Source organism: Zosterops lateralis, assembly GCF_965231275.1.
Source record: "Zosterops lateralis genome assembly, chromosome: 13".
Taxonomy (NCBI): domain Eukaryota; kingdom Metazoa; phylum Chordata; class Aves; order Passeriformes; family Zosteropidae; genus Zosterops; species Zosterops lateralis.
The window spans coordinates 11,021,238-11,045,242 of NC_139773.1; the positions used below are offsets into that span (position 1 = coordinate 11,021,238).

At 42.8% G+C, this 24,005-nt stretch overlaps 1 protein-coding gene and 1 long non-coding RNA gene across 2 annotated transcripts in view; one reads left to right on the plus strand and one right to left on the minus strand.

Moving 5' to 3' along the window:
- The window catches only part of HDGFL3 (HDGF like 3), a 36,538-nt gene extending 32,120 nt beyond the window's left edge, over nucleotides 1-4,418 (minus strand). Inside the window, exon 1 of the mRNA XM_083870726.1 lies at nucleotides 4,289-4,418. Coding sequence (XP_083726852.1) covers nucleotides 4,289-4,372 — 84 coding nt within the window. The 5' untranslated portion in view covers nucleotides 4,373-4,418. The remainder of the gene's footprint in view (nucleotides 1-4,288) is intronic.
- On the plus strand, nucleotides 3,912-22,196 carry LOC310914535. The gene is made up of 4 exons (XR_014591046.1): nucleotides 3,912-4,017; nucleotides 5,887-5,977; nucleotides 6,759-6,875; nucleotides 21,022-22,196. It is a non-coding gene; the product is annotated as an uncharacterized lncRNA (long non-coding RNA).
- Nucleotides 22,197-24,005: the final 1,809 nt, after the last annotated feature.

Sequence of the window (24,005 nt, forward strand, 5' to 3'; positions counted from 1 at the left end):
GCTAAGTAGCAAATCTGGAGTTAAAGTACGTGTTAATTCAGAGTAGCAATAAAGGAAGTGGACAAGACAAACACGAGTCCAGGAAATAGGAACTTCACCCAGACAGGACAGTAAATGCACCTTCACAATGGTGTGACACCAACACTTTAAAGGCTGTGTTCTCCTCCCAGCAAAACATGTTCTAAACAGCTTTAAACATCCACTTGTTTTACATTAAAATACATTGCCTTCCTTGCTTGGGTCTCTTGTATTATCTCAAATAAACTTTGCCATCCCTACACAAACTCCTGCTGCTTGTCCAAATACAGTTCTTGTCCCTCCAGCTGCACAATCCTAGACTTCTGTTCAATAATGGCATCAGCCATTTATTTGGGCATGTTCTTATTTTATTGAGGTCATTCCAGACTTTTTCTCTGCTCCTACAGTTGCATTAACAGCTTCCTTCCTATTTTTAAATCAACAGCTAATTTCAGCAACTAAGTGCCTATTGTTTCTTCAGGGTCACTCATAAAACAAACACCATTATTGATCTTTCTGAATCTACCACCAGTTTTTCCCTTTTATCTCATGTGAGTGACTATTCAAGGGGCTATTTCTCAATAAACCAGGACATTTATCCTAGATAAACTAGGGTATCTGAAGAAAGAGATTTTTCTATCTATGTGTACTCATACAGCTCCTATCACAGCAGTATCAAAGAAAGTCATAAATGTCTCCACAACACCTTTTTAAAGGGGCAAGAGTTGTTAACTGTCTTTTACAAACAAGGAAGAAAGACACAGGGGGATTTAGTGCTTCAAAGCCAAAGACCACTCATCAAATATACAACAAATTAAATTCTTATTTTCTACATTTTAATCACAATGACATCTTCCCTCTATTTTTGCATGCTTTCTGGATACACAATTGCTTATTTGTTGGATTGATGACCTGGCCAGTTGGTATTTAATCTGCATTTTTGATGAGCATCTAAAGACAACAGACATCACAGATAAGCATAAAAACCATGTTAAACCAAACTGTATTTCCTTTACCATTATTGTTAAACTTCAATCCAATTCTAAACCTAATTGTTGTCCTTCAGTCAAGCTAAAGGAAATTTTGGCTTTGCACAAGAAAATGAGATACCAAAATGCAAGGTAGCCCTTCCAGGTAATAATAACTAAGTGACCTCTTTCAGCCATGAGGTATCTGGGCATGATTGTTTTGGCCAACTGTGGCAAATTCTGTCCTTCTCGAATGAATTCTAGACCAATCCACAAAGAAACACTAAATGCAGTTTGACTGCTGGAGCACCCCATCAGTTATCAGACACAATTTTCCAATGGTGCCCTGGAAACCACTATTTCATCACTATTTTGCCACCTTCTGCATGTTTCTTCTCTCTTTGCTCACAGGGATGGAAGTCAGGTTTGTCAGGCTTGTTCTTACTGCTCACTGGATCTACACAGCTCCAAAGAGAGGGGGTGAGATTGAGAGGGTTTGCCTGTGCTGTGGCACGTGGAGCTGGCTGAGCCCACAAGCACCATCCCTGTGAGAGACAGGAGTCACTGAGTGGGGGCACGTCTGCATTCTGCTGCTGGAGCCTCTGGGATCTGAGTACCTCCTGTGCATGACACGGCCCATGTGCACAAAAACACAGGGCTGACTCTGAGCCAGGTCAGTTATGTCTGTGTGTTTCATTAAAGGGCAGGCAGATCACTTCTGTCCTGCTCTAACACTTTGCAGGTTTATTAAACAGAGTTTAAGGAGTTTGTCCCCAGACAGGAAATTCGTGCCAAAGGTCTCACTGATGCCAAACACCACTTGGTAGGAGCAATAACACTGACATTTAAATGTATTGTTACTCGTATTACTAAAGCTACTATATTAGCATGAAATATATAAGTTTTTTATGAGAATACAAAGATCAAACACACTAATTGCATAATGAATAGAGAAGTAGCTAGCAACCACTCAAGGATCTGGAAGCAAGCAAATCCCCTGGATAAAAGGCATTCAGTTAATCAGAAGTATCTGAGTTGCATTCTCAACTCAAATGTTTCTTTTCTCCTTACTTGTATGCCATAACATTTTCTGAGAAGCAAAATAAAGACTAATGCTTGCACTAGGTTTTTCCTTCGTTGAAGAAAGTGTGCATCAGGCAAAACTTGGCAACCAAGACCAAGAAAAGTCCTAGCAAAGATGGCAGGAACTGTAATTTTAACAAGGTTCAGGCAGACAGCCTGATCTACCATGAAGTTGTATGTTAGAGCATCACAAGTTCCAGGAGCACATTCTGTGCACCCTCTGTACACCCAGTATTAATGCTCTCCTCTCCTGACAGCTCTCTTCCTACCTGATGGTGGCCCCTGGGCTCTCTACAGGTTCTGCTTCCACTTGCTAAGTCATGTTAAAACTAGAGACTGCTTTGTCTTCACTTGAACTTTACATCCTGTTAGTCTGCACAAAGGAAGTGAGTTAGGTGAGCAGCACACCTATTTTTTCCTAGTCAAGATGTACTTTGTTGGATGTTATTGCCATTCAGGTACCTATTTAGTAACCCAGTCAAAAGCTATGACCAGCTGCATAGAATATAATGATTTTTTGAAGGGAAAGAAAATGCCATTAAAACAAAAGGCCCTGTTCTGCTTCTGAGTAAACAAATGGGAGTTTTACAAAGGCTCAAAAAGGAAAGGGATTAACATGCTTCAACGTGGTAATGGTCTCAACTGTTCACATTAAAATTTTCACAGTAAATTAAACCATGACAGAGGTAGGAAAGAAGTCAATTTTCAGTGGCTCATGCTGTTCTGCTGACATAAAATGCCATTTTTTAGGTAGTATATCCACCAACCTGTATAATGATAGAATTACAAAACCACAACCCGTTGTTGATTATGTTCGGCCTTTTGCATGCTAATTTTAGCCTGCTCTGCCAAAATAATTGCATGCACCACCTCATTACCAGGCTTCTGGATATTTAGAACCCTGTTGCTACTCTTTTTTCACCAACCTTTGCTTAAGCCTGCTGTGTTGGCTTTCCTTCCTTCTATGGTGTCTGCTGTTCAACGACACTTCTTCTGCTTCCCAGATCTGCTCAGGACACCTTTCCAGCACTTACACCCATCATTTTCCAGGGCTGTCTTGCCAAGGGTAATGCTAAATGTCAGTCCATCTCTACCCTGCTCATCCATGTTTCCCTGCAGGTTGCACACAACTCTTCACTCTCATCATGCTCTTTACAGTCTATAAAGAGCAGCAAGTTTCCTTGACTAGGGAATGATGGCACGAAGCACTACCCAATCATCCCAGCAAGGCCGGGGAAGACAAGTAAATACAGAGTCACTGGTTGATGCCTGCCAAGAGTTCCCACAACACGTGTTACTTGGTGAGTTTACACAACAGTGACCCAAGAGGAGGGAAGGGACAGGCCGTGTAAGTGTGCCAGTGCCAGACCCCCCAGGGGAGCTCTGCCCTGCGTTATTGTGGCAGCACCAGAAATGGATGTTCAAGTACAATCAGCGCTTATCTGACCCTCAAATGACCATGGTGCCTTTGCACCTCACTCGTATCAAGGCAGCGTGAAACAAGAAATGACAAAGGCCTATGAAAGGAAGTCAACCCAGTAAAGGGCAAGGTGTGGTGGGAGGTGCAGGAGACCCAAAAAAGCCTGGGTGCAGTGGTGGGGGGGCACCTGGGCTGGGGGGCGATTCACCTCACCCAACCGAGCCGAGCCGAGCCGAGCCCGCCGCCCTGGGGACACCAGAGCCCGAGCCCGGGCCTCGCCCCCTGCAGAGCTGTCCCTGTCCCTGTCCCTGCCCGGGCCGAGCCCCCTCCCCGCCGGTCCCCGGGCCCGCAGCGCTGCCCGGCCCGGCCCTGCCCTGCCCTGCCGGGGCCGCGGGGGGCGGCGGGGCCCCTCTGTCCTCCCGGGGGAGCCGCGGGCCGGGGCGAGGGAGGGCGCATAATAAACAGCATCGTTTTCATGCAGGCAGGGCTGCCGGCTCCCCAAGCCTCCTCCCCGCGATAACAACCCAGGTACAGCCCGCGCTCGCCCCCCTCCCTCCCCCTTCCTTCTTCCTCCTCCTCCTCCTCCTCCTCCACCTCCTCCTCCTCCCGGGGGGCCGGGGAGAAATCTACAGATCAAAGAAAAGATGCACAATAATAGCGGGGTGGGCGCAGCGCGGCCCCCCGCCCGGCGGGGCCGGACCGGGCTCCAGGCCCTCCGGCGGCTCCTGGCGGGGCCCGGCCGCGGGGCGAGGGGCGCGGGGGGCGGTGCGGGGCCGGGCGCCCCCGCCGCGGTACTCACCCGGGCCGGCCAGTGCGGGTACCCCTTCATTTTGGCGAACACCAGGTCTCCAGCCTTGTATTCTCGGGGCCGCGGACGAGCCATCGGGAGCCGCCGCGGGAGCCGCCGTGTGTCCCCCCCCGCCCCGCGCACGCCGCCCCGGGGACAGCCGGGCGAGCCCCCGCGGGGTGCGATGCGCCGGGCGCGGGGCGCAGCCGGAGCGGGGCCGGGCCGCGGGCGATCCCCGAGCTCTCCGGCGGCGGCGGCGGCGGCGGCAGGAGGAGATGGGGTGTGTGTGTGTGAGTGTGAGTGTGTGCGCGCGTGTCTGTGTGTGTGAGTGTGTACGCGGGGGAGGGGGAGGCCCTGGACACAACCCCAGCAGCCCCCGGTTCCGGGGAGCGGGCTGGCCGGGCGGGGGCGGCCGGGGAGCCCTCGCCCCGCGGCGGCGGCGGGCGCGGCGCTGCCCGCGGCCCCCCCGTGCGCGCTGGGCTACGCCGCCCGCGCCGCCCGCTCCATCCCCGCCGCAGCCGCCGCGGGCCCGGGAAGATGGAGCCGTCTCCGACGAATTACTCCTCGGGCAGCGACCGAAAACAGGATCTTCTCATCCCCCCCCCACCCCGCCCGCGCCTCCCCCCGCGCTTTCCCTTCCTGTTATTTTCTAGGTACACAGATCGGTTTCTATGAAAATAGGAGAGCAGAGAGCGCTCCTCCAGTCCCGCCCGGCCCTCCCTTCCCCGCTGAAGCATGACATGGTTCTTTATGCGCGCCCGACATGGAGGCAGGGCGGGAGGAGAAGCTTCCCCCGGCCGGAGGCGCCCGGCCCTTGGGCCTGGCAGTGCCCTCCTGGCCCCGCTGGCCCCGAGCTCCAGGCCCGGCACGGACCGGCTCCTCCGGGTGCCTGCCCGCCCCTGCCGAGCCCTCCCCACGCCAGGCAGCCTGAGCAGACCCTCGGCAACGGCCTGGCTCCTAAGCACAAGGTTGTCCCAATTTCTGTACCCAGCCTCTTCTCCACCTCTTCTTCTCCATCACCTGCCTTCTCAGCTTAAAACTAAAACCCACATCCACCAAGCCATGGACCTGGGAGCTGCACAATGGTGATTTCCAAACAGGGTGTTTGGGATCTCTTGCTTGCCAGGTGATGCCAGTTTTTCCTCGTGGAAGGGAAGCCCTGGTAACTCACAAATCCCAGATATTGCTGCTTTTACCCTAATGCTATCAGTTCAGCTGTAATGTTCAAACATCAATTATTATTGACATTTATTACACTCGAGTACCTTATCTAGTAAAACTAGATAGGCACCTGCAAGGTGGGTCACAAGCAGCAAAGTTTAGGGAAGGTTTTTCTGCAGATCCAGCAGAAATAGGTTCCCCAACCACTGCCACATTTAAGATGGTAACTGTCCTCTTTGGGTTTAGGGAGACAGCTGTGGCTGGTGCTTCTCTGACTCCCAAGGAAAGCATTTGGCCACAGGCAGCTCCTGCTGATGAAGAAGGAAATAGATGGCTGAGGACTGTAGGGTCACATTTTGGGCAGGGAGTAGATGGACCATAGACAGCCCTACCAGTCTGCAATGGCTGGTAATGGCAGAAAAAATAAGATAAATAAATGCTTCTTCTAGCACCTGTTCCTGGGCTGGCACAGGACCAAGAAGACTTACTTTTTATGGTACCCCCAGATGTGGCTCTGGAGCCCAAATGCTGCTGTTGCTGGTATGTAAGTCAAGAAAGTTTTTGCTCTGGGTCATAAAAAAAGGATAAGCACTTTGCTGCTGGTGGAAGCATTGCTGTAAAATCATTAGCTCAGGTATCAGCAGCAGACTAATAATGGAAAAAGAATTCCAGAAAGCTGGATGAACATTTAGGTAATGAGCCTGCACTGTGCTCAGCGTTGTTACCTGTTCTGAAGGGCTGATCAGTGACAGGGTTGCCAGTGCAGCCACTTGCAGTATTATACATCTGGCCAAACAGCTCACTTTCACTTTCACATCAAATAGGATTTTGTATCCTCTTAAATTGATACCTAATTCCCTTCAGAAAAATGTAATACAAAATCTCAGAGTATAGGAGCTGGGGACTCTGATCTGACTCTCTCCAGAATAATCCCATGTGCTGTTTTACACACATAAGATTACCTCCCCAAACCAGCCTTCCCTCCAGAATACTTACTAGAGAGGTGGAGCTGCCTTTTTTTATTATTTTTATTTTTTTAATGCATTGTTTGTTTTTCATCTCAGCTATGAACAGTTCTTTCTAGTAACTTATTTAGTGACCTCAAATCAGAAAGGAGCAGGATGTGTGCCAGTTTCTTGCAAAAGCAAACTACACTCTATGTACACACCCAAACAACAATGTATTACTAATATCAAAATAGCAACATTTGAAGTGACTAGATACAGAATGGAAACATCTCATTGCAATGCGCACATTTGTATTTCCTTCTGTTCCAACGCTGGTGTATGCAGAGAATGCAGTGAATTAACAATGTTTCTAGTCTGCAGTGAAGATAATCATATACTAGAGCTCCAAAGAAAACTCATCCCATGGACATGCAAGGATGCAACTCTCTTTTCCTCCTGAATAGACTGCAAAGGATAAATGAGCTGCTAAGGTAAGAACTCTGTTCAGGTTTGGCCAGCTGAAAACTCTTAAAACACTCTGCAAATAGCTCCTCCATCAAGCTATGGTTCAGATGTTGGGAAAAGATGGAGAAGAAAAAGCAAATTCCCTTGCTGACAAATGAAAAACCAAACCAAATGTTCCACACATTAAGAGGAAAGTAAAAAACATTGTCACAAAAGCAAAGGGGTTTGGTAGTGTGCATAACCCCCTCAGCTACTCATCACAGCATACAAAGGCTGAGATCTGCTAGGTCACCTGCATTCTGTTCCCTTCTCTTCTCTCACAAAGGAGAGTTCATCTACTCCTTCCATACAGAAGTGGAAAAGAGGAGTGAAGAGAATTTCTTCCACACACTTCAAGAGCAGTTTCAGATCTTAGCAGTGAGTGAAGGGCTGCAGAGGCTTGCTGGGATGTGCACTGCATGCACTCAGGCCCAAGTCTAGAGAAGCCAAGAGCTGTGTCTGCTTTGGGCACAAAGATCAAAAGGCCACGGAGACAGCAACAACCATGTTCTTGTGGAGCAAGGGAGCCCTGCAGCAGGGATGGGTGTCTCCTTCTTCTTAAACTCCTCAGAATGATCATACTAAGTTCTCTCTCACTTCTGCCCCTGCCAGACAGGTGCTCTATTCCCAGAGCAGGGCAGTACACACAAGTATGAGCAGGGGAGATGGTAAGGACAGAGGCCCAGCAGGACCATGAGGGAGGAGGCAGGGCCAGCAGTGTGGTCAGCAGTGAAACCCTGAGTCACCAGCACAGATGGGAGTCTGAGACAACTGCCCTGAAGTTATTTCCACACTACTGAATTTTGCTTTCCCAATAATTCCCAGGGAACAGTGTTCTGAACATACTGAGAAGCTTTCAGCTAGTTCTGATGATTTCTCCCCAAATCATATGAGGAAAAGAATAACTACACATTCCTGGTTGAAAACTTTCATAGTGAAAGGATTTCATTGATTTAAAAGTGTAGGTCAATATTTAAGAAGAGAGAACAAAAAAGGCCTAATTTCAAAAGAACCTTCCAAAATCCTGAATAAATCTTTAAACATACTTAAGTTTTGCATTAAATACTACTCCATGATCATGGTTTTGCACACACTTATTGGCATGCAGACAGTCTGGAATGTGAATCCTGTTCATGCTGGTATCTTGCACTTGCCATTTTTTGAGACGCTGCCTATATTGTGTCTGTTGAAACCACATGGATTATTACATTTGCTTCTAACATTCTGTCCCTGGCCACCTTACAATTTTTGCTTTCCATACTGAAATTTCTTCTGAGATCAGACTGTGAATGCTCTGCAGCATGGCCACCTGTACAATCAACTTTACTGTTAGGTAATGAAATAAAACTGTTTATTTTTACTTACCTACCAATATAGTTTGATATATCCAACTATATCAGTATAGTATAATATAGGCTGATATAATTTTCTTTCCTTCTGCATTTCCTTTTCCTATATGTAAAAATGTGTCAGTAATGATTACCATGATTAGTATTTTGCCTACGTCCACAGTAAAGTAGTGCTTCTCTGGTAAACATTTTGATAGGAAACTGTTCTGAATCACAACTGAGCCATTCCCCTGTGCAAGACATGTCTGAGAGCACTGTCTGAAATCACTTCATGGCAGGCAGAAAGAGGCCATGATGGTTTATGTCCATCCCAACATGCATAGAAAGGCACTTACCATGCCCATTAGGATATTCTTAATTACTGGAGATAAGCAGCTCACCAGGGGATCTCAAGCTTTCTCTTTAATAAGCTTAGAAGGGAGAAGGGTGTGTATCATAGCTGGAGCAAGTTATCTACACTCAGTTTCATGAATCTTCTTATGTTATACACTCCTAATCATATTAAATTAGACAATCTTTAAGGTGATTGCTTTACATGTTGCAGAGGTGTGAACACATATCCTAGAGGCAGAAGCACTTCAGTTAAAATTAACTTTCTCTCTGGTTGGGAGCTTTCCACTCTAAGCTGGAAAGGTTTGTATGGGATGGAAATGTTGTTAGCAAGTATGCATTGCTGCCATTCCTTGCTCTCTACAGGCATTTCAGCTAAAGCTACAGCAGGCAAAAGATGCCTACAAGTCAGTGCTGCCTAACATGTTCCAACTCAAACCTCTGTTTCTATTTTCTTGCATATCTTTCATAATTTAACCATTAGGACTGAAATTTTCAATGAATTGAAACTCTTCAGACAATGAGAGTAAAAGAAATAATTGTAAAATTACCAAATTTCCAGGTACCATATAAATGTAGCTGAGTTTCAAGTGTCTGAAAAGCATTTGTACACACTCAACAGGGATTAATAAACAAGCCTCGTGTTCTGTCTGGACTAAACATGCTCTAGGCTAAAGTGAATGTGATTCAGCTCATGGCTGGAGATGACTGTGGAAGCAAAGCTCATGAGAGCAAAAAATGGCTCCCCATGAGATAACTGGGGAAAGCTGGAAGGGAAGCAGGAACTAAAGCCTGGAAAGGATGTGAGAAAAGCAGAAAGGGATTAAGAAAGAGAGGCAAAAGCAGACGTGTATAAGAAGACAAAGATTGCAGAGTATCTTAGTATGAATCAAGAAAACCTGCACATTATCTAACAAAATTCTGTTGCCCAGTACATCTCATTCCCTGCTGGCAAGTTCCCCATACAAAGTCTAATGACCTGTCACTGCGCTGTCAGTTGGCTCATCAGCTTATGTGGAAATCCACACTGCATTCAAAGGTATTGGACTTTATGACTTACCAGTCTCTTTAATGATAACCAGCCTAAGATTTTCTATGAGGAGAGGGGGGGGAACAAATCAGAAGGAAATTTTTAAAGATTGTATCACAAACCTACTCAGTAATGTGAGTCACAATATTAACTACCTGACTTTGCAACTTTGCTGTTTGAATTTTCTCTTGTGGCATGTGAAATGTTTTGGCAGCCATTTATTGAGAAACACTCATCAAAATCTAGTACTTCCATAAACATTACACACGATATGAAGATTATCTTGATGGACAGAAGTTGCATAATTTACTTAACTGTTCCCATAATTTTATGTGTTTGTTATAGACATCATTCATTACAATGAAACTAATGACTCTCATTTCCATTTGATATGATAATCTATAAAATGCTTCTTCAAATGGCCAGGTGAGAAACTTCACCTCCAAAGCTATAAAGCCATAATACCTAAGAAAGAAAACCTGCAACAGATATTTCTCCTCTGGAGAAATATTTTAGATGTGTCATCTAAAGTCTCAGAGATTTATTGGGTGAGAAGTATGTTGAGAGTTGACAAGAACAATAAATTTAGTGCCAGATTCATAACACTTACCCCATCGTAGTTTCCCCTCATAAATACTGGAGAAAAGGATTTCTCTCACATGCCCTCTGGTACATTCATCAAAAAGCCCTTTGAAATGTGACTTAATGAATAATTACATCCCAGCATGGACAACAGAACATGTTTATTTAAGGAGATTTGTAACTTCACTTTTGTATTACCTGAATGGCAGTGTCAGAAGCCTGGAAACAGAAAGAAATAATTACTATCATGCAATTTCTGGAGATTGCTGCTGCTTTGTACCATAAAACCTCTCTCAAGAGCAGCAGAGTTTGATGATGGGATGTTCCTATTGCTCAAGAATTCACTCTTCCAGAACCCAAGCCCTGAATCTCATCATGTTGTGCTGCAGTCTAAAGTATAAGTGTTATCACAGGAAAAAAAAATTCTATCAGGAGTTTCTTCCTGGATAGGATGGCATCAGCAAGAGTTTAATAGAAGGCAAACTAAATGACACAAGACTGTTATCCCAACTGTGTTGAAACCAGCAGAAAAACTCTCAGCATGTCACCTCTGAAACTTTCTTCAGATCATCCTTTTCTATTCCATGGACAACATCCCCAAACTCTCAGTGACTCAAATCACTTAACTGGGTCTTATGCCCATCTCTCTCCATGTCTTTGACCTAGGCCACATCCAAATCTCACCGTCTTCCTTTTCCCATGAGCATTTTACATCTCTATGAAGGCACTTTTCTCCAGATATGACCTCTGTAGATCTTTCTTGACCTTTCTCCAGTTCATGTGAAGCAGTGCCTTTGAGGACATGGCCATTCTTTATAAGCACTTTTCTTTGCTCAAGAGCCACTTGGAAACATCCTCTTCCTGTCATACCTGTGTTTTACACCTTGGTTTCACAGGACTGAACATCCAGCTGCTTCTGCTGTGGGTTAACTCCAGCAGGCAGCCAAGTCCCACACATCCCTGTGTGGTCAGCACCACTTTGGTCACAAATCCAAAACACAGCACCATATGAGCTACTGGAAAGAAAATTAACTACATCCCAGGCAAAATCAGAACTTTTTTCTCACCTTATCACCCCCACCCTGCCCAGACTTACTACCTCATCCCCATGGCTCCTGGATGATGAGACCTCAAAGGGACCTGGGATTAAGGACTGAGATACTATTGGGTTTGAAGCATTGAGGAGAGTCCTCAGGCTCTGTGGTTGTGTTGATGCTGACGGTGATGACCACGTTGGGTGCCAGGATGAAAACAGGCATGGAGAAGTGCCTGGGGAAGTGGATATGGAGGATATTTCACCTGATGGGTTGCAGGGGAAGTAAGTCATTACTGAACAGGCAGAAAATAGGGCAAGTTACCTTCTCTCCCTTCATCATTCCCAACAAATAAGGACTCAGCTCTCTGGGCAGCCATTCCTTTCCTCTCTCCAGGGCATGATGGGAAGCTGGGATACAAGGGCCAAAGTGGTTGAATTCACCACCACCACACTTGGTCTGACATGCTACTGCTTAAACCTCGTGGTGTACTCTTAAAAATCAGCACACCACCCTGCACAATGCAAGAACTGGTTCCAGCTGCCTCCCATGAGAACTTTTTAAAAGCACATTTCTTCACACATTCCATATACCCTCTATCTCCAGATCATGTTTCTTGTGATGGCCTGCAAGTCTGCCCCTTCCTGCTTACATCTTGTCATGTGGCAGCCACATGTTGATTGTTTCTCCATTAACCAAACCTAGTATCCTGCTCACCTATTTGTCTCTCAGAGATCTGCAGCCTGTACTCCTGCTCATGACATGTCCTTTTAAGAACTGTAACCTCATTTCTTTTTAATTCCTTTCTCAAAACTCCATCCCTCCCAGAAAACCTAGGACAGCTGATTAGGCCTACCACACCTCTAATGAGTGTGGGCTAGCACAGGATCCTGCAATTAAGTGCTACAGAGGCTGAAAAGGTCAGGAGTAGGTTGTGGAGGAGGAAAGGAAGTTAACATGCTTAATAACAATTAAGATTAAAATGTATAATTAATAATACCTTGCCCAGTGTTTGAGTGATCCTTTGTTGTATAATGTATCTTTTTCCACACAGTCTGACTTTTTTTTTCTCAACACTGCCCTCTTCAAAGAAGACCTCTTCCTCTTCTGAGTTTGGAAAGTTACATGTTTATAAATAATAAATATTACAATAAAACCCAGGGCTACTGCACTTGCTAGCAAACAGCCAATATGCACTGGTCTCTCAGAAGTCAAAGGTCTGTTTCTGCTGCTCTTTGTGTCACTTTATCTACTTTGATGCAGTGAAGTTGCTCCTGATTTGTTTCACTGAAAAACTGAGTTGCTAAAATGTAAAATTGCAGGAAGATACAAAACCAATATAAATATTACAAAATAATACACATCCTAGCAGATGTGTATTATTTGCAGAGATTTGCAGAGACATCATTATAAGCCAGGAAACATACATATTTCTAGAGAAGTGACAGTGTTACTATGTAATTAGAACAAAGAGGCTTCATAAGGAAATGGCTTATTTCTGTCCACTTGGTTTTCTTCTTTAGCTGTCACATTTAAGTGGATGCTATCTTACTGAACATGAACCCCAGATCAAACCTTCCCACTGCAGTTTCAGAGAACTACAATGTTTCAGAAGAAAAACGTTTTCAGAAGAAAAATTCTAACCTATCTTCGCTGAATAGTATCAGCAAAGGACTTAGTATATTGCTGGAAGACAAGTATAAAATATTTAGGCTGGTTAGCATTAAGAAAGTCAAAGTGAATATCATGAGATGAAACAGCCAAACAGAATTGGCAAGGGTAGTCTTATAAGGGAGAGGTATTAATAGGCTGCTACTCCCACTGGACATGATGCTCCTGTCTTACTCAGGCAAACCTCCCACTAGAACTTTCAAAGGGCATAATGCCAGTCCAGAGCTCAGCAGGAACTCTGGGACCAAAAGCAATACCCAAATCTTCTCAGCTCATTCATGTAATGCCTCTGTTAATTGCTTGTACTGTATCCTCCCTCTGTAACTTCATGGGGCCTGGCAGCTGGAGGGCCTGGCAGCTTGCTCTGCTGGGCAGATGCTGGCTCTCTGAAGATAAAAGTCAGAGTTTATTGCCAAGTGGGCCATGGTGCCTGAAGAGGAGAAATAGTTTGAACATTCTTAGCTTTTTTTTTTTTTTTTTGTCATCCAGTGGACTTCTGGAGCATGACTAGCAGAAGATCAGTAGAAAGGCAAGAATTGACACAACTGGTTAGGCACCGCAGACCTTTAGTTAAATTGTGCTGTCACACAAGCCTCAGTTTAGGCAGAGCTCTGGACCTACATGTTATTTTGGACCTGCCACAGGAAAAGATCTACTTTTCCATATTTCTGTGTGAAGGACAAATCTCAGGCAGCAGCAGTATGAAATTGAAATGAGCTGCAGTTTGCTTTCCCATTTAGTGTCCTCTCCTCATTCACAGTCTTCCAGAACAGTTTTTACCTTACAGTGGTAGCTTAGGGAACTCATAGGATGTAGACTTCAGCATCCAATATAGAAGGATATAAACTATTTACATGGATATCAGTATTGTCCACATAACATAAAATTAATGTTAAAAGCGGATAAGAAGAATCAAGGTTCAGGGTAGTAATATAAACAAGTAACAGCAGGCTGTTCTATAACCACAAGCTGCAAGTTATTTTACATCTAGTATTGGCCATTATTTAAACTTTATGCAATTTGCTTGTTTGTTTCAGCAATGGGACTTTAAATGAACAGGCAAAAGAGGGTTCTATTTTGTGTTAATTTCCTCAGGTTAATAAAGTGTCAAATTAAAGCAAGGAATTAATTTCTCAGCAGATATGTAGTTTACAATAACTGTAGTTGTAACAAAGGTCAATAGACCAAATGGCCCTGTCTTGGTGCAGCTTTGCTGACGGCAATACAAGATATAATTTGGGCACTGTGTATGTGGTGTACCCAGTTCTCTGCTGCACAAGGCAATGGAAGGAAATGCACTCACACAAGCCTGCTGAGTGTAAAGCTCCCATAAATGCTCACTGCACTCTAGCACGACCAGCAAGATCCTGCTTTTGAGTTCTCTGGACAGAATTTCTGTCTTAAAAGTACTATGTAGTTCTGCACATTTATAGACTACTAATGCAAAACTGATAGATGAAATTTATACTACATGTTGCTTAAACTGCATATATATATAATGTAAAACGGTATGCAGGACAGTATACACACAAATGTAAACCCTCAGACATCAGACATTCCTTTATTTCAGTGAGTATGAATTCATTTTCTCTCACACATGTCCTCACACACACACTGTAAGGGTCCCACTGGTTCTCACAGAGCCCAAGCATTCCTGGGGGGTGGCGAGGTCCAAAGAGCTGTCTCATAGTAGATCACTCTGCCATATGTTTGCCTTTCCACACAAACACTTGCCAGGAAATCTATCACCTTCAATGCAGCACCGTCATGTGACATGACAGTAAAAAGGTTGATGTGCAGTCTCTCTCAGTGTTTTGCAGACAGGAAAGTATCTGTAGGAATAAGGATACTGCAGCACCCTCTCTTTTAACTACCCCCCCCCACCCCCCTTTGTTTTGGCAATAGCTTTGATCCTTTGGAAGTGTCCTTCTTCTGTCAGTAACCACTCTGGTTTGGATTAAGGACAAATGCTCTATTTCCCTCATTTTTTTAGTGAAGCGCTCCTGCAAGCTCGTTTGTTTGAAGCTTGTGATTCAAACACTTAAAACTAGGGCTTTGAGCCCCTAAATGTTTGCTTTCAGATTCATGGCATGTTCACTGCTAGGCATGTCAAAGGCCACTGCCGCACTCCATAGCATGGTCAGCTCCAGTCTTCCATGGAATGGGCAGTGGCATTTGGAGATGCTGCTGCACAAATGAGCGGAAGTCAAGTCAGAACATGTACAATTATTACTGCAATTGATGAGAATCAGGTTATGCTGTGATGCTCCTAAGGCCTGGAGCTGTATTGTTACTGTCTATCCTTATACTGACTGAATCACTCAGATATCCTACAGGAAAATCCAGGAATAAAAGACCGAGTAGAACGAATGCTCTAGTAGAGATATCTCCATATGAAACAGCCCATGGAGGCAAAGCAGACATTGTTACTTCAAAAGGCTGAAGATGCCATCTCTTGACTTTGTGTCACCGTGCATTGGGATATGCCTGGGCAGTGTCAACAGCTGAATCTCTACTGAATTTAGCAGAGTCTTCCCTTTCCTGGCTAACAAAACTGCTGGGAATGGGTTTGCTTTTAAAATGTTAATTTATTCCACTTTAAAGGCTGATTACTCCCAGTGCTGTGCTTTTGTTTTCGAGCTGGTCTGAATTCTTCATCTAGGGGAAGGTGCCAATATGGTGACAAAACTGGCTTAATTTCTAGTCTGTAATATCTGTACAGCTCACACAAATCTGCCCTATATCATGGCATACACACATGCACTCTTGACCCATGGCTCTTGCTATTTAGAGGGTAAGGTTTTTCTACATTTTGGTGGGTTTTGCACTACAAGTCAGGGAGGCCCAGCTGAGGGCTCCTGCACTATTTAAAAGGATACCGCAGGACTGTTTTAGTGAAAAAGTAAAAACAGATGACACTATGTGAAAAGGGCTTCTTACTTGCTTGCCAAAACCTCTACAATTTCGAAATTCAGCTATGTATCTTTTAATATTCACTTCTGTGATCATTTGTAACATACAAATGCTTTTAAAGTGGCCTCCAAGACTTTCCAAATATTCTTGCTTTCTGTTGTACTTCTAATCCTCTAATTTGCAGGGTGAAAGGAAGATAATGTTGGCTTTCTCTAAAGCTGGCTTACTTTCAGGAATATATGTACTATGGCTCTTGCTTTCCTTACAATGTTAATGATGTGCATTACAGGTAAAAATACTAATAAAAATAATGGGTATTTTTAAGGATTTAATGGGCTACATGTACTTCCATCTGCAATCTCCATTATTTCATCAGAATTGAGCACAATAATGTAAGTAAACTTCTGCCTAGTGTTTGATCCCCTGTAAAATAATGGAGTCAACTAGCAGCTTTGTACTGGCTACCCTAAGCTGGCCACATGTTTCTTCATGAACATTGATGGTAATGCCAAAAAATGTTCCAATTATTTTCAGTTTGAATTACTCAACCTTTCAGAATATTTTTGAAGATGACATGGAAACCAAACACTTGGAACATCTTATATATATTAATTTTTCTCCTTTGACACTAAAATGGCCACAAGAGTACTTAAGTTACCTAAAATGTCAATGCAGATCTGAATGCTTGCAGGAATAAGCAATAAAACTCAGTAAAGACATGGTTTTGAAAACGTTATGGTGGAGCGTATGAAAAATTCAGAAACTTTGTTTGTTTTGCACATGTCTAACACATAGCTCAGTGGAGCCTATATCTGTGACAAATGTTTGTCACAAAAACTAAGTACAGACAGGTTATAAAAACTGATGGCATCTAGAGAAACGAAGAACATTTAGGCCAAATATCACAGCAAGGATCATCACAGTGTGAATTTTATTTATGACTAGTAGGAAATAATGTAGAATAGTTTTGAGTGATTTATTCTGGCATGACAGGGAAACTAATCAGTATAAATGCAACTCTGTATTTTAGGGAATACATTCTTTTTTATTTTAAGTATTCCAGGCTGCATATTCTACCTACCACAGAAAACTAGTGTTTGTGTCAATCCAAGAAGAGCCAAACATTGTTTTAGGAAGGAGGTATTAGAGGACATAATTAAACATCAGTGACTAGGTCAATGGGCTCTTTGTTTAAGATAGAAGTTATAAGACCCATGGTTTCTTCTGAAAATCAAAAGCCAAGCAGCCCAGGAATTCCTAAATAGATCTCAGATTGGTGTGAGAAGTGGTTTATCAAATAATGAGGCAGAACTGAAGCCTGAAATCTGACTGAGAAGGAATTTTGAACAAGCAATTACATACAGAGGCTGGACTTTGGGGTTGGCTGCTAGATGAGAGAGCTTTAGGCCAAGATTATCTGATTTTTTTCTTTAAACAGAAAATCTGTGACTCTTGCTGTTCTTTTAAATGAAGATGTGTGTGAACTGAACTAGTTCACAAGTATTCAGTACTGACTGTCAGTAGAAGCAAGAATGTGTTTGTATAAAAATTAATGGATAGGAACTTTAACCAAGAGAACAATAAAATACTACCAAGTTGGGATTTCTAAACTGGGCTTTGGTCTGAGGATAAGACAAAAAAGTTTTTGCACATTTTTTTGAAGAAAAATGGGGAATTCCACTGGGATGCTTAAGTTTAGAAACTAATATCCCAGCCTCTACCAAATGTCTGTCAAACTGTCACTCACACTGAAAAGTACACTACCATTCCTTGTACACATGGTCACCAGCTACACTGCTGAGTTTAAAGCACAGAAAACTGCAATTGTAAATGCCCTGGGAAACTGCTGAAATGCATCTACAATGTATGTGAACCATGCAGCTGGTGGAGATGCTCTCTTTGAGCACAATCAAAAACTTGAAGGCAGGAAAAATCTTTCCATTAATTTCTAAACTTTTCACAGAAGCCATTTTATAGCATAATTTACTTCAAATTGCATTGATTATACTGCTTGTAGCTCTGTACCATACCAGACCAATGTACTGACTGTTCAGCTTATACTTCTAGACATTTTGTTTTGAATTCTTATGGATTTGGGGAGAAAATAAAAGCACATGCTTGTGAACTGATTTTCAGAAGTGTTCCTTATTTTAAGCTTGAATCCTGTTGTCAAGAGATGAACTTGGGACTCTTCAGAATTGTGTGTGGTGGACAATTGTTGAACCTTGGGGGCTTTGTTGGTTTTTTTTCTCTCCTGCTCTCCCAGAGAAAACCAGTTTCCATTTCAGAAAGGGGAAGGCAATACTTATGACAGCTACCAGATTTTGCAGCCTACAGGGAAAAACTATTGGGTCAAGCCCTGCTTTAGCTTTATTCAACCTACTGTGAGCTGAGGCATTGGCACTGCACTGCAAGCTGTCCATTGTGTCCAAAAGCACAAAAATTAATAAAAGAAAATATCCGTGAGGAAGCTTCTGCAGGACAGACTGGCACAGGAACTGGGGCTTCAACATCCCGCTGGTCATTTGTTGATGCACGTAATGGCATCATGCTGGTGCTATACCACAGTGCAGATGCCAGATGGACTTGGGCACCAGGACTTTCTCTTCTCCCTGAGGTCCCTGTGTTAGCCAAAGTTGAGCCCCCAGAATGGCTGTTGCCAACACCATGGACACACTGCACTCTGCCAAGGCACTGCTGGATCAAAGGGACTGCTGCTTCCCAGAGACAGCTCCAAGGGTTGCCACTGCTGTACTTGTCTACAGATCCAAGTTAGTTTGTTTATTTTCTTTAAAGAGAGTCATTCAGCTGTCCTAGAAAGGACAGAGAGAAAAGCCACATTAAAAATATCTCTGCTGCCGTTAATGTAGTCCTTCCCAGGCCTCTGACCTTTCTCACCAGGACTTCCAAGCTTTGTTCCAAAACAGAGATCTGTATTTCCCTGAAGTACTGAACGATTTCCACCAGAGGTCTCTGTCTACTAATAATTCCAGTCTGGTAGGATTGCTTATGCTCTGCAGGGTTCCCAAGCCAGTGTTAGGCTTTGTCTCTCCACAGGAATAAGAAACAAAACCAAGATTTCCCAAATCTGAGTGCCTGGGAAATCATAATCTACTTTACAGGGCAGTAATACCCATCTGTTACATACACAGATTTTCAAGAAAGGTTTCCTTATACAAGTTACTTAAATAACTCTCTTGAGCATGTATAGCCTATCTATCAAAACCAACGTTTTAATTAATTTAAGAATTAAGAGCGCTTCATCAGAGAATTATTAAACTGTAAATATCATGCTTTTGCAAGCAAAACAGGTAAGTGGATTTGAAGCAAGGAAAATAAACTTCTATCTTCTCAGAGTGTACTGTGATCCCTAACTTGGGACCTAACTATGCTCAGGAGGAACTGCTCCAAGAGACATTAAGCTTTCAGGCTACAATATCTTTGCATCTCATCTGGCTTTAATACAAGTGTACCATCTGCTTATGACAAAATTATTTATTTTTATGCCTACATTCCCCTGTCTTTATTTTATTTACTAATCTACTTTACTGTATGGGATGCACTCAAAAAATGCAAGGTGCTAAAAATAAGGATTAAACATTTCTACCTTGAGGTCTGGTCTTTAATTGCTTTGTGCAGCACCTCAATTTACCAAGAAACATTAAGAAGTCTCAAAGAGAAGCTCTTTTGAAGCTCAAACAATATCATCAGGGTGGGGCAAGTTCCCTTCCCTCACCTCAGGAAAGATCCTTACCCTTCTCTGTGCCAAGCCATTTGCTGGTGTTTTGTTATGGAAGAGGATGGTGTGACTTGAGAATCTTGCAGCAGAACCACCACGATTTCCCCAGCTCACAGTACAGCCACACCACCTGCCTGTGTGGCACATTACAGTCAATGTGGTACAACAACAAAATGCTGCTAATGGCTGCTCACCCTGAAATCATCTCAAACGTATCCTGGTGTAGTCTCTCAACTGAGATGTTGCACAAAGGTGCACATTCCTTTCATCTCTGGCTGTTCAAAAGCCACAGTTCCATATCTGAAATTGAAACAAGGCCAGTGACCAGTCCAGCACATCTGTGTGACCACCAACAGCTTCTCTAAGGAGAAGAGCAACGGACAAATGCCATGGGAGGAGCATGTGTAAGGTCTGATCCTACCTATCTCAGTGGGGTGACTCACAACAGTAGTTTTTGTGGGGAATGCCTGAAGAATTACAAGCCAATTTCTTAGCAGCTTTTACTCATGTAATAAAACATACCATTATTGTATTCTAATGCCATATACATGCATACATGCTCTCAGCCTCTTCATTTCTGCAAAATATTACAAATTGAGGCATTGAGGCAGTACTGGAAGCTGCAAATATTGCACTGAGAAAAATACTGAAAACAAATTCACCCTTAGAACACAACAAACAACAGTTGCAAGATGAGAAAAGGTATTAATGCTCTTTGCAATACCTGGCAAAAGGCTCACAACTTACCTTAGCTGAGGAGCAAAATTTACTCCAACCCACAACGTAACTCATACCAGAGTTAAGGTGGCATTATATGGAAGTGATTGCAGGCCTAATTCCAAGAGCACTGTAATTCTTTGTTCAGCTTTGACTCACTCCCTTCTGTTCATGCACAGATAGCAGAAGGGGTATTTATTGGAGCAACAGATTGATAATGTGCTCACTTACTCAGTGTCCACTGCTATAACAGTCCCTTTGGGATTGAGTGAAAGAGGAGGAACTGCTTTTGATTTAGGACAAGGAATTTTAACCAAACAGGAGAAAGTTCCACTGTGTCTCAAACTGAATATTTTAGTCAAATCAATGCCTGCACCTGTCTTCTGCTTATAATTCACCATGAGACAGAAGTCCCTTGGTAATCTGGTAGAAATTCTTGCAGTCCTTTGAAAAAATCACTTGTAATTCAGTAGTTTTTTCATTTGCAAACTCTGGGTAGAATCAGATTCATGTTTCACTCACTCTTTTCCAACAAATACCCACATTCCACCCTAAGCTGATCCTTGTTTTGTGGGTATTGTCTCTGACTTAAGATGGTATTTTCATTTTTTTGGGGAATGATCCACAATCTAACCTCTCCTTCTCCCTTGCATTTAGCTGAAGAAATGTATTGTGATTACAATAATGGTGAAATGACAAGCAGACCTGGCTATCAGGGTTCAATTCCAGTTCTGATTCCTTGCAATTTGATTCTTTCCTCCTACACAGCTGTTGCAGGCCTGGAAGACATTGAAGATACAACTCCCTCCTCTTCGTTCTCTGCCAGAGCATGTTATAACTGAAAGGCCCTGGAAGAAGCTACAGAGGGAGAGGGGATTGTCTGGGAACAAGACAGATATTTAATTTGAAGCCATGGACTTAGAGATTCTCTAAGATTATCTAAAAGTCACAACAGTATCAGTGATTCCATCGAGGAGACTGTTCTTCCCTTCTCTGAAGGCAAGGACAGCAATATTCTCCTGCAGGCCAAAAATGACAAAGACTATTTAATTACAGCTTGAAACCTCTGCAGCTTTGATCCATATGATGGACCAGGATGAAGAAATGTATCACCTAAAGGATGCTTTGGCCCTCTTTTGTATCCAAAAGAGACTCTTATGCTCACTTCATGTGAAAGATGCAGAGAGATGGAGGAACTTTCTGTCCTTGCGTAGTCTCTAAATAAGAATTAGGTCCCTCCTTTCCTGCTGCTCTAAAATTTATGGCCTTTCAGTAGCCTACAGCTACCTTCAAAAAAATAAAATAGGGCAAAAATGGACCAGGGACCCAGCAGAAGATGAGGCATAATCCAATCAGTAAGAAGCGTTTGTGAGTATTTTTCCTGGTCTTTTTAGGAAAATTCTGTCATAACAGAGAAGTTCAGACCCATCTTACCACATATCTTTCCCCAACATCTATCCTTTTGCTCTGCATCTGCTATAGCAAAACATTTAGAAGTGTCCTTCTATTGAGAGAGATTGCTACTGGCCTGGAAAAAAAGACTTTTTCCTCTAGATACTGACTTCAGCAGAAACACACTTATGTGAGAGCAGAATCTGAGAATAACAGGAGACAGAAGTGCACAAATTATCCAAGATCTTCACTTCTAAACTTGAAATGTGGTCCAGCTTTTAACAAAGTACAAGAAAACAAAACAAAAAAAGCTCAACAATAGCAAAAAACCCCAGACAAACTATTTAGAGAAATGAGTGAGCAATGAGATTAAAATTCTCTACTCTCAGTTTTTGAAGCCACAAACATTAAGATCTCAGCAAATATTTCAATACTTTCAGAAGAGAAGACTTCATATTTATCCGAACTGTCAGATACTGGGCATAATGCTGCCATTATTTAACTGTTTTACAAAACTGAGTTCCATTAATTCAGTTACCTGCTGGTGTGAATTCAAGGCTTTTGACTGATGAGACACTAATTCTAACAGTCCCTGTCAATTCATGCATGATGATGTTGCACAGACAGTATTCATTTTTAAAAACTAAAAAAATAATGTATTTTTGCTGTGTGCTGTTCCTCAGAGTTAGCATTCTAAAAGTGAGTCACCTTTTCAGGGCAAAAGGCTTGAGGAAATAGGAAGGCCATGATATGATTATGTGAATAATTTTTCCTTATGTCACAGTCCACATGAGGAAGATGTTGCAACATAGTCCTTGAGAAAGGATGCAACACTGGGCTTGGTTTTCACACTGTAAACAAGAGATAAAAATGGAATACTAACAGCACTTGGAATTATAATGCATTCTTCTTTTGGGCTGGCTGGTTGGTGGAATACAATGATGAATATCTGAGCTTTCCCAAACCACATTTACTGTAATGTGCTGGTGGCACTAAATTCTCTAAGCTTGGGTCCTTTTTCTCACATTTTTTTTTATTCCCACTTAGCTTTAGATTCTGTAAAAATTCTCAGGACTAAAAGTAAAACCTCTTTTTCTTCATTTAAACAAATTACAGTTCTGAAGTTTTGCATTGGTGCAAAGAAGCCACAAAAGAAGGGTACAGCACTTTGTGCCAGGATCCTAGGTGGGAAAAGGGGGATGAAAACATCATTGTATCATACAGAAAAAAACTCAAAATACACCCAACCCATACTCTGGGTGCATTTCAAGCCCTGAAGTTTGCAATGAAAATAACCCTGGTGCATTAAGGCACTAGTCCTAAGACTCAACAAGGCTGTAGCTGAAACTTGCACCAGGACAGACACAGAATCACCTGCCGGGATCCAAAATTTTGGACTATCCTCCAGGTCAAGCACAGCTCCTATGAAGCTTCCAACTGTCTTGAATATCCACCTACCCCTAACTGTTTCCTCCATATGGTAACCCCCTTCTGCTAACATGGCAGTATATAATTATTCTACCAAGAGCAGCAACAAAGCAGGATTCAAACTGTTGTTGTGACTCAGTCCTGGGCCTTCAGAGAGGTTGCAAGGCCAAAACTCTGGGGAAGGAGCATTCTCTTTGCAATGTATGTTTCACTTGAAAGCATTTTCTGTAAGCAGAATTAAACACTTTTATCTTCATTTAAAATGCCCTGTGACTCTCCTTTGATACAAGTTAGGAAAAAGGTTGGCTGTTCACAGAATTTGTGCAATTTTGGGACTTTCTACTTACATCTGTGTTAAAGCACAAGAGAAATACATCCAAGAGAGACCTGTGATTTAATATGAAGAAAGGAACTGAAAATACAAAACGAAAAATTGGAAATCAGAAATCTTTCTTTCTCGAAAAGCATCACTACTTCATAAGGTACTCTAAATTTCAGAAGCAGGGTGCCAAGTAGGGTGACATTGCTCATCTGCTCTGCTAAACCATGCTCTGCAGAGATTTCTGGGATAGAGAGTGCTCACTTTAGTTTGCAGGATTCTTTGTGGTATTTATGTTAGTGCAAAATTTGTTGATGTAATGTCACGATGGTGGTCCTCTGCCCAAATCCAACATGTAATTAATATGATTAAAACCACAACTTCTCAAAGAAAATCTGGCATGCTTTTCTAGAAGGATATTGAGACTTGTGTTTGTAGTACATATCTGAATGCAAATATGTGTGTTTGATTTCCCCTGAGTGCTGTGTGAACAGTTATTATTACTGACCTGGAAATTATTCTACTTTCCCTATTTGACTATTGTTTTTGTCTGGGTTAATGCATCCCTGAAACCAGATGTGCAACACTAGATATATTTCCATTACTTAACATG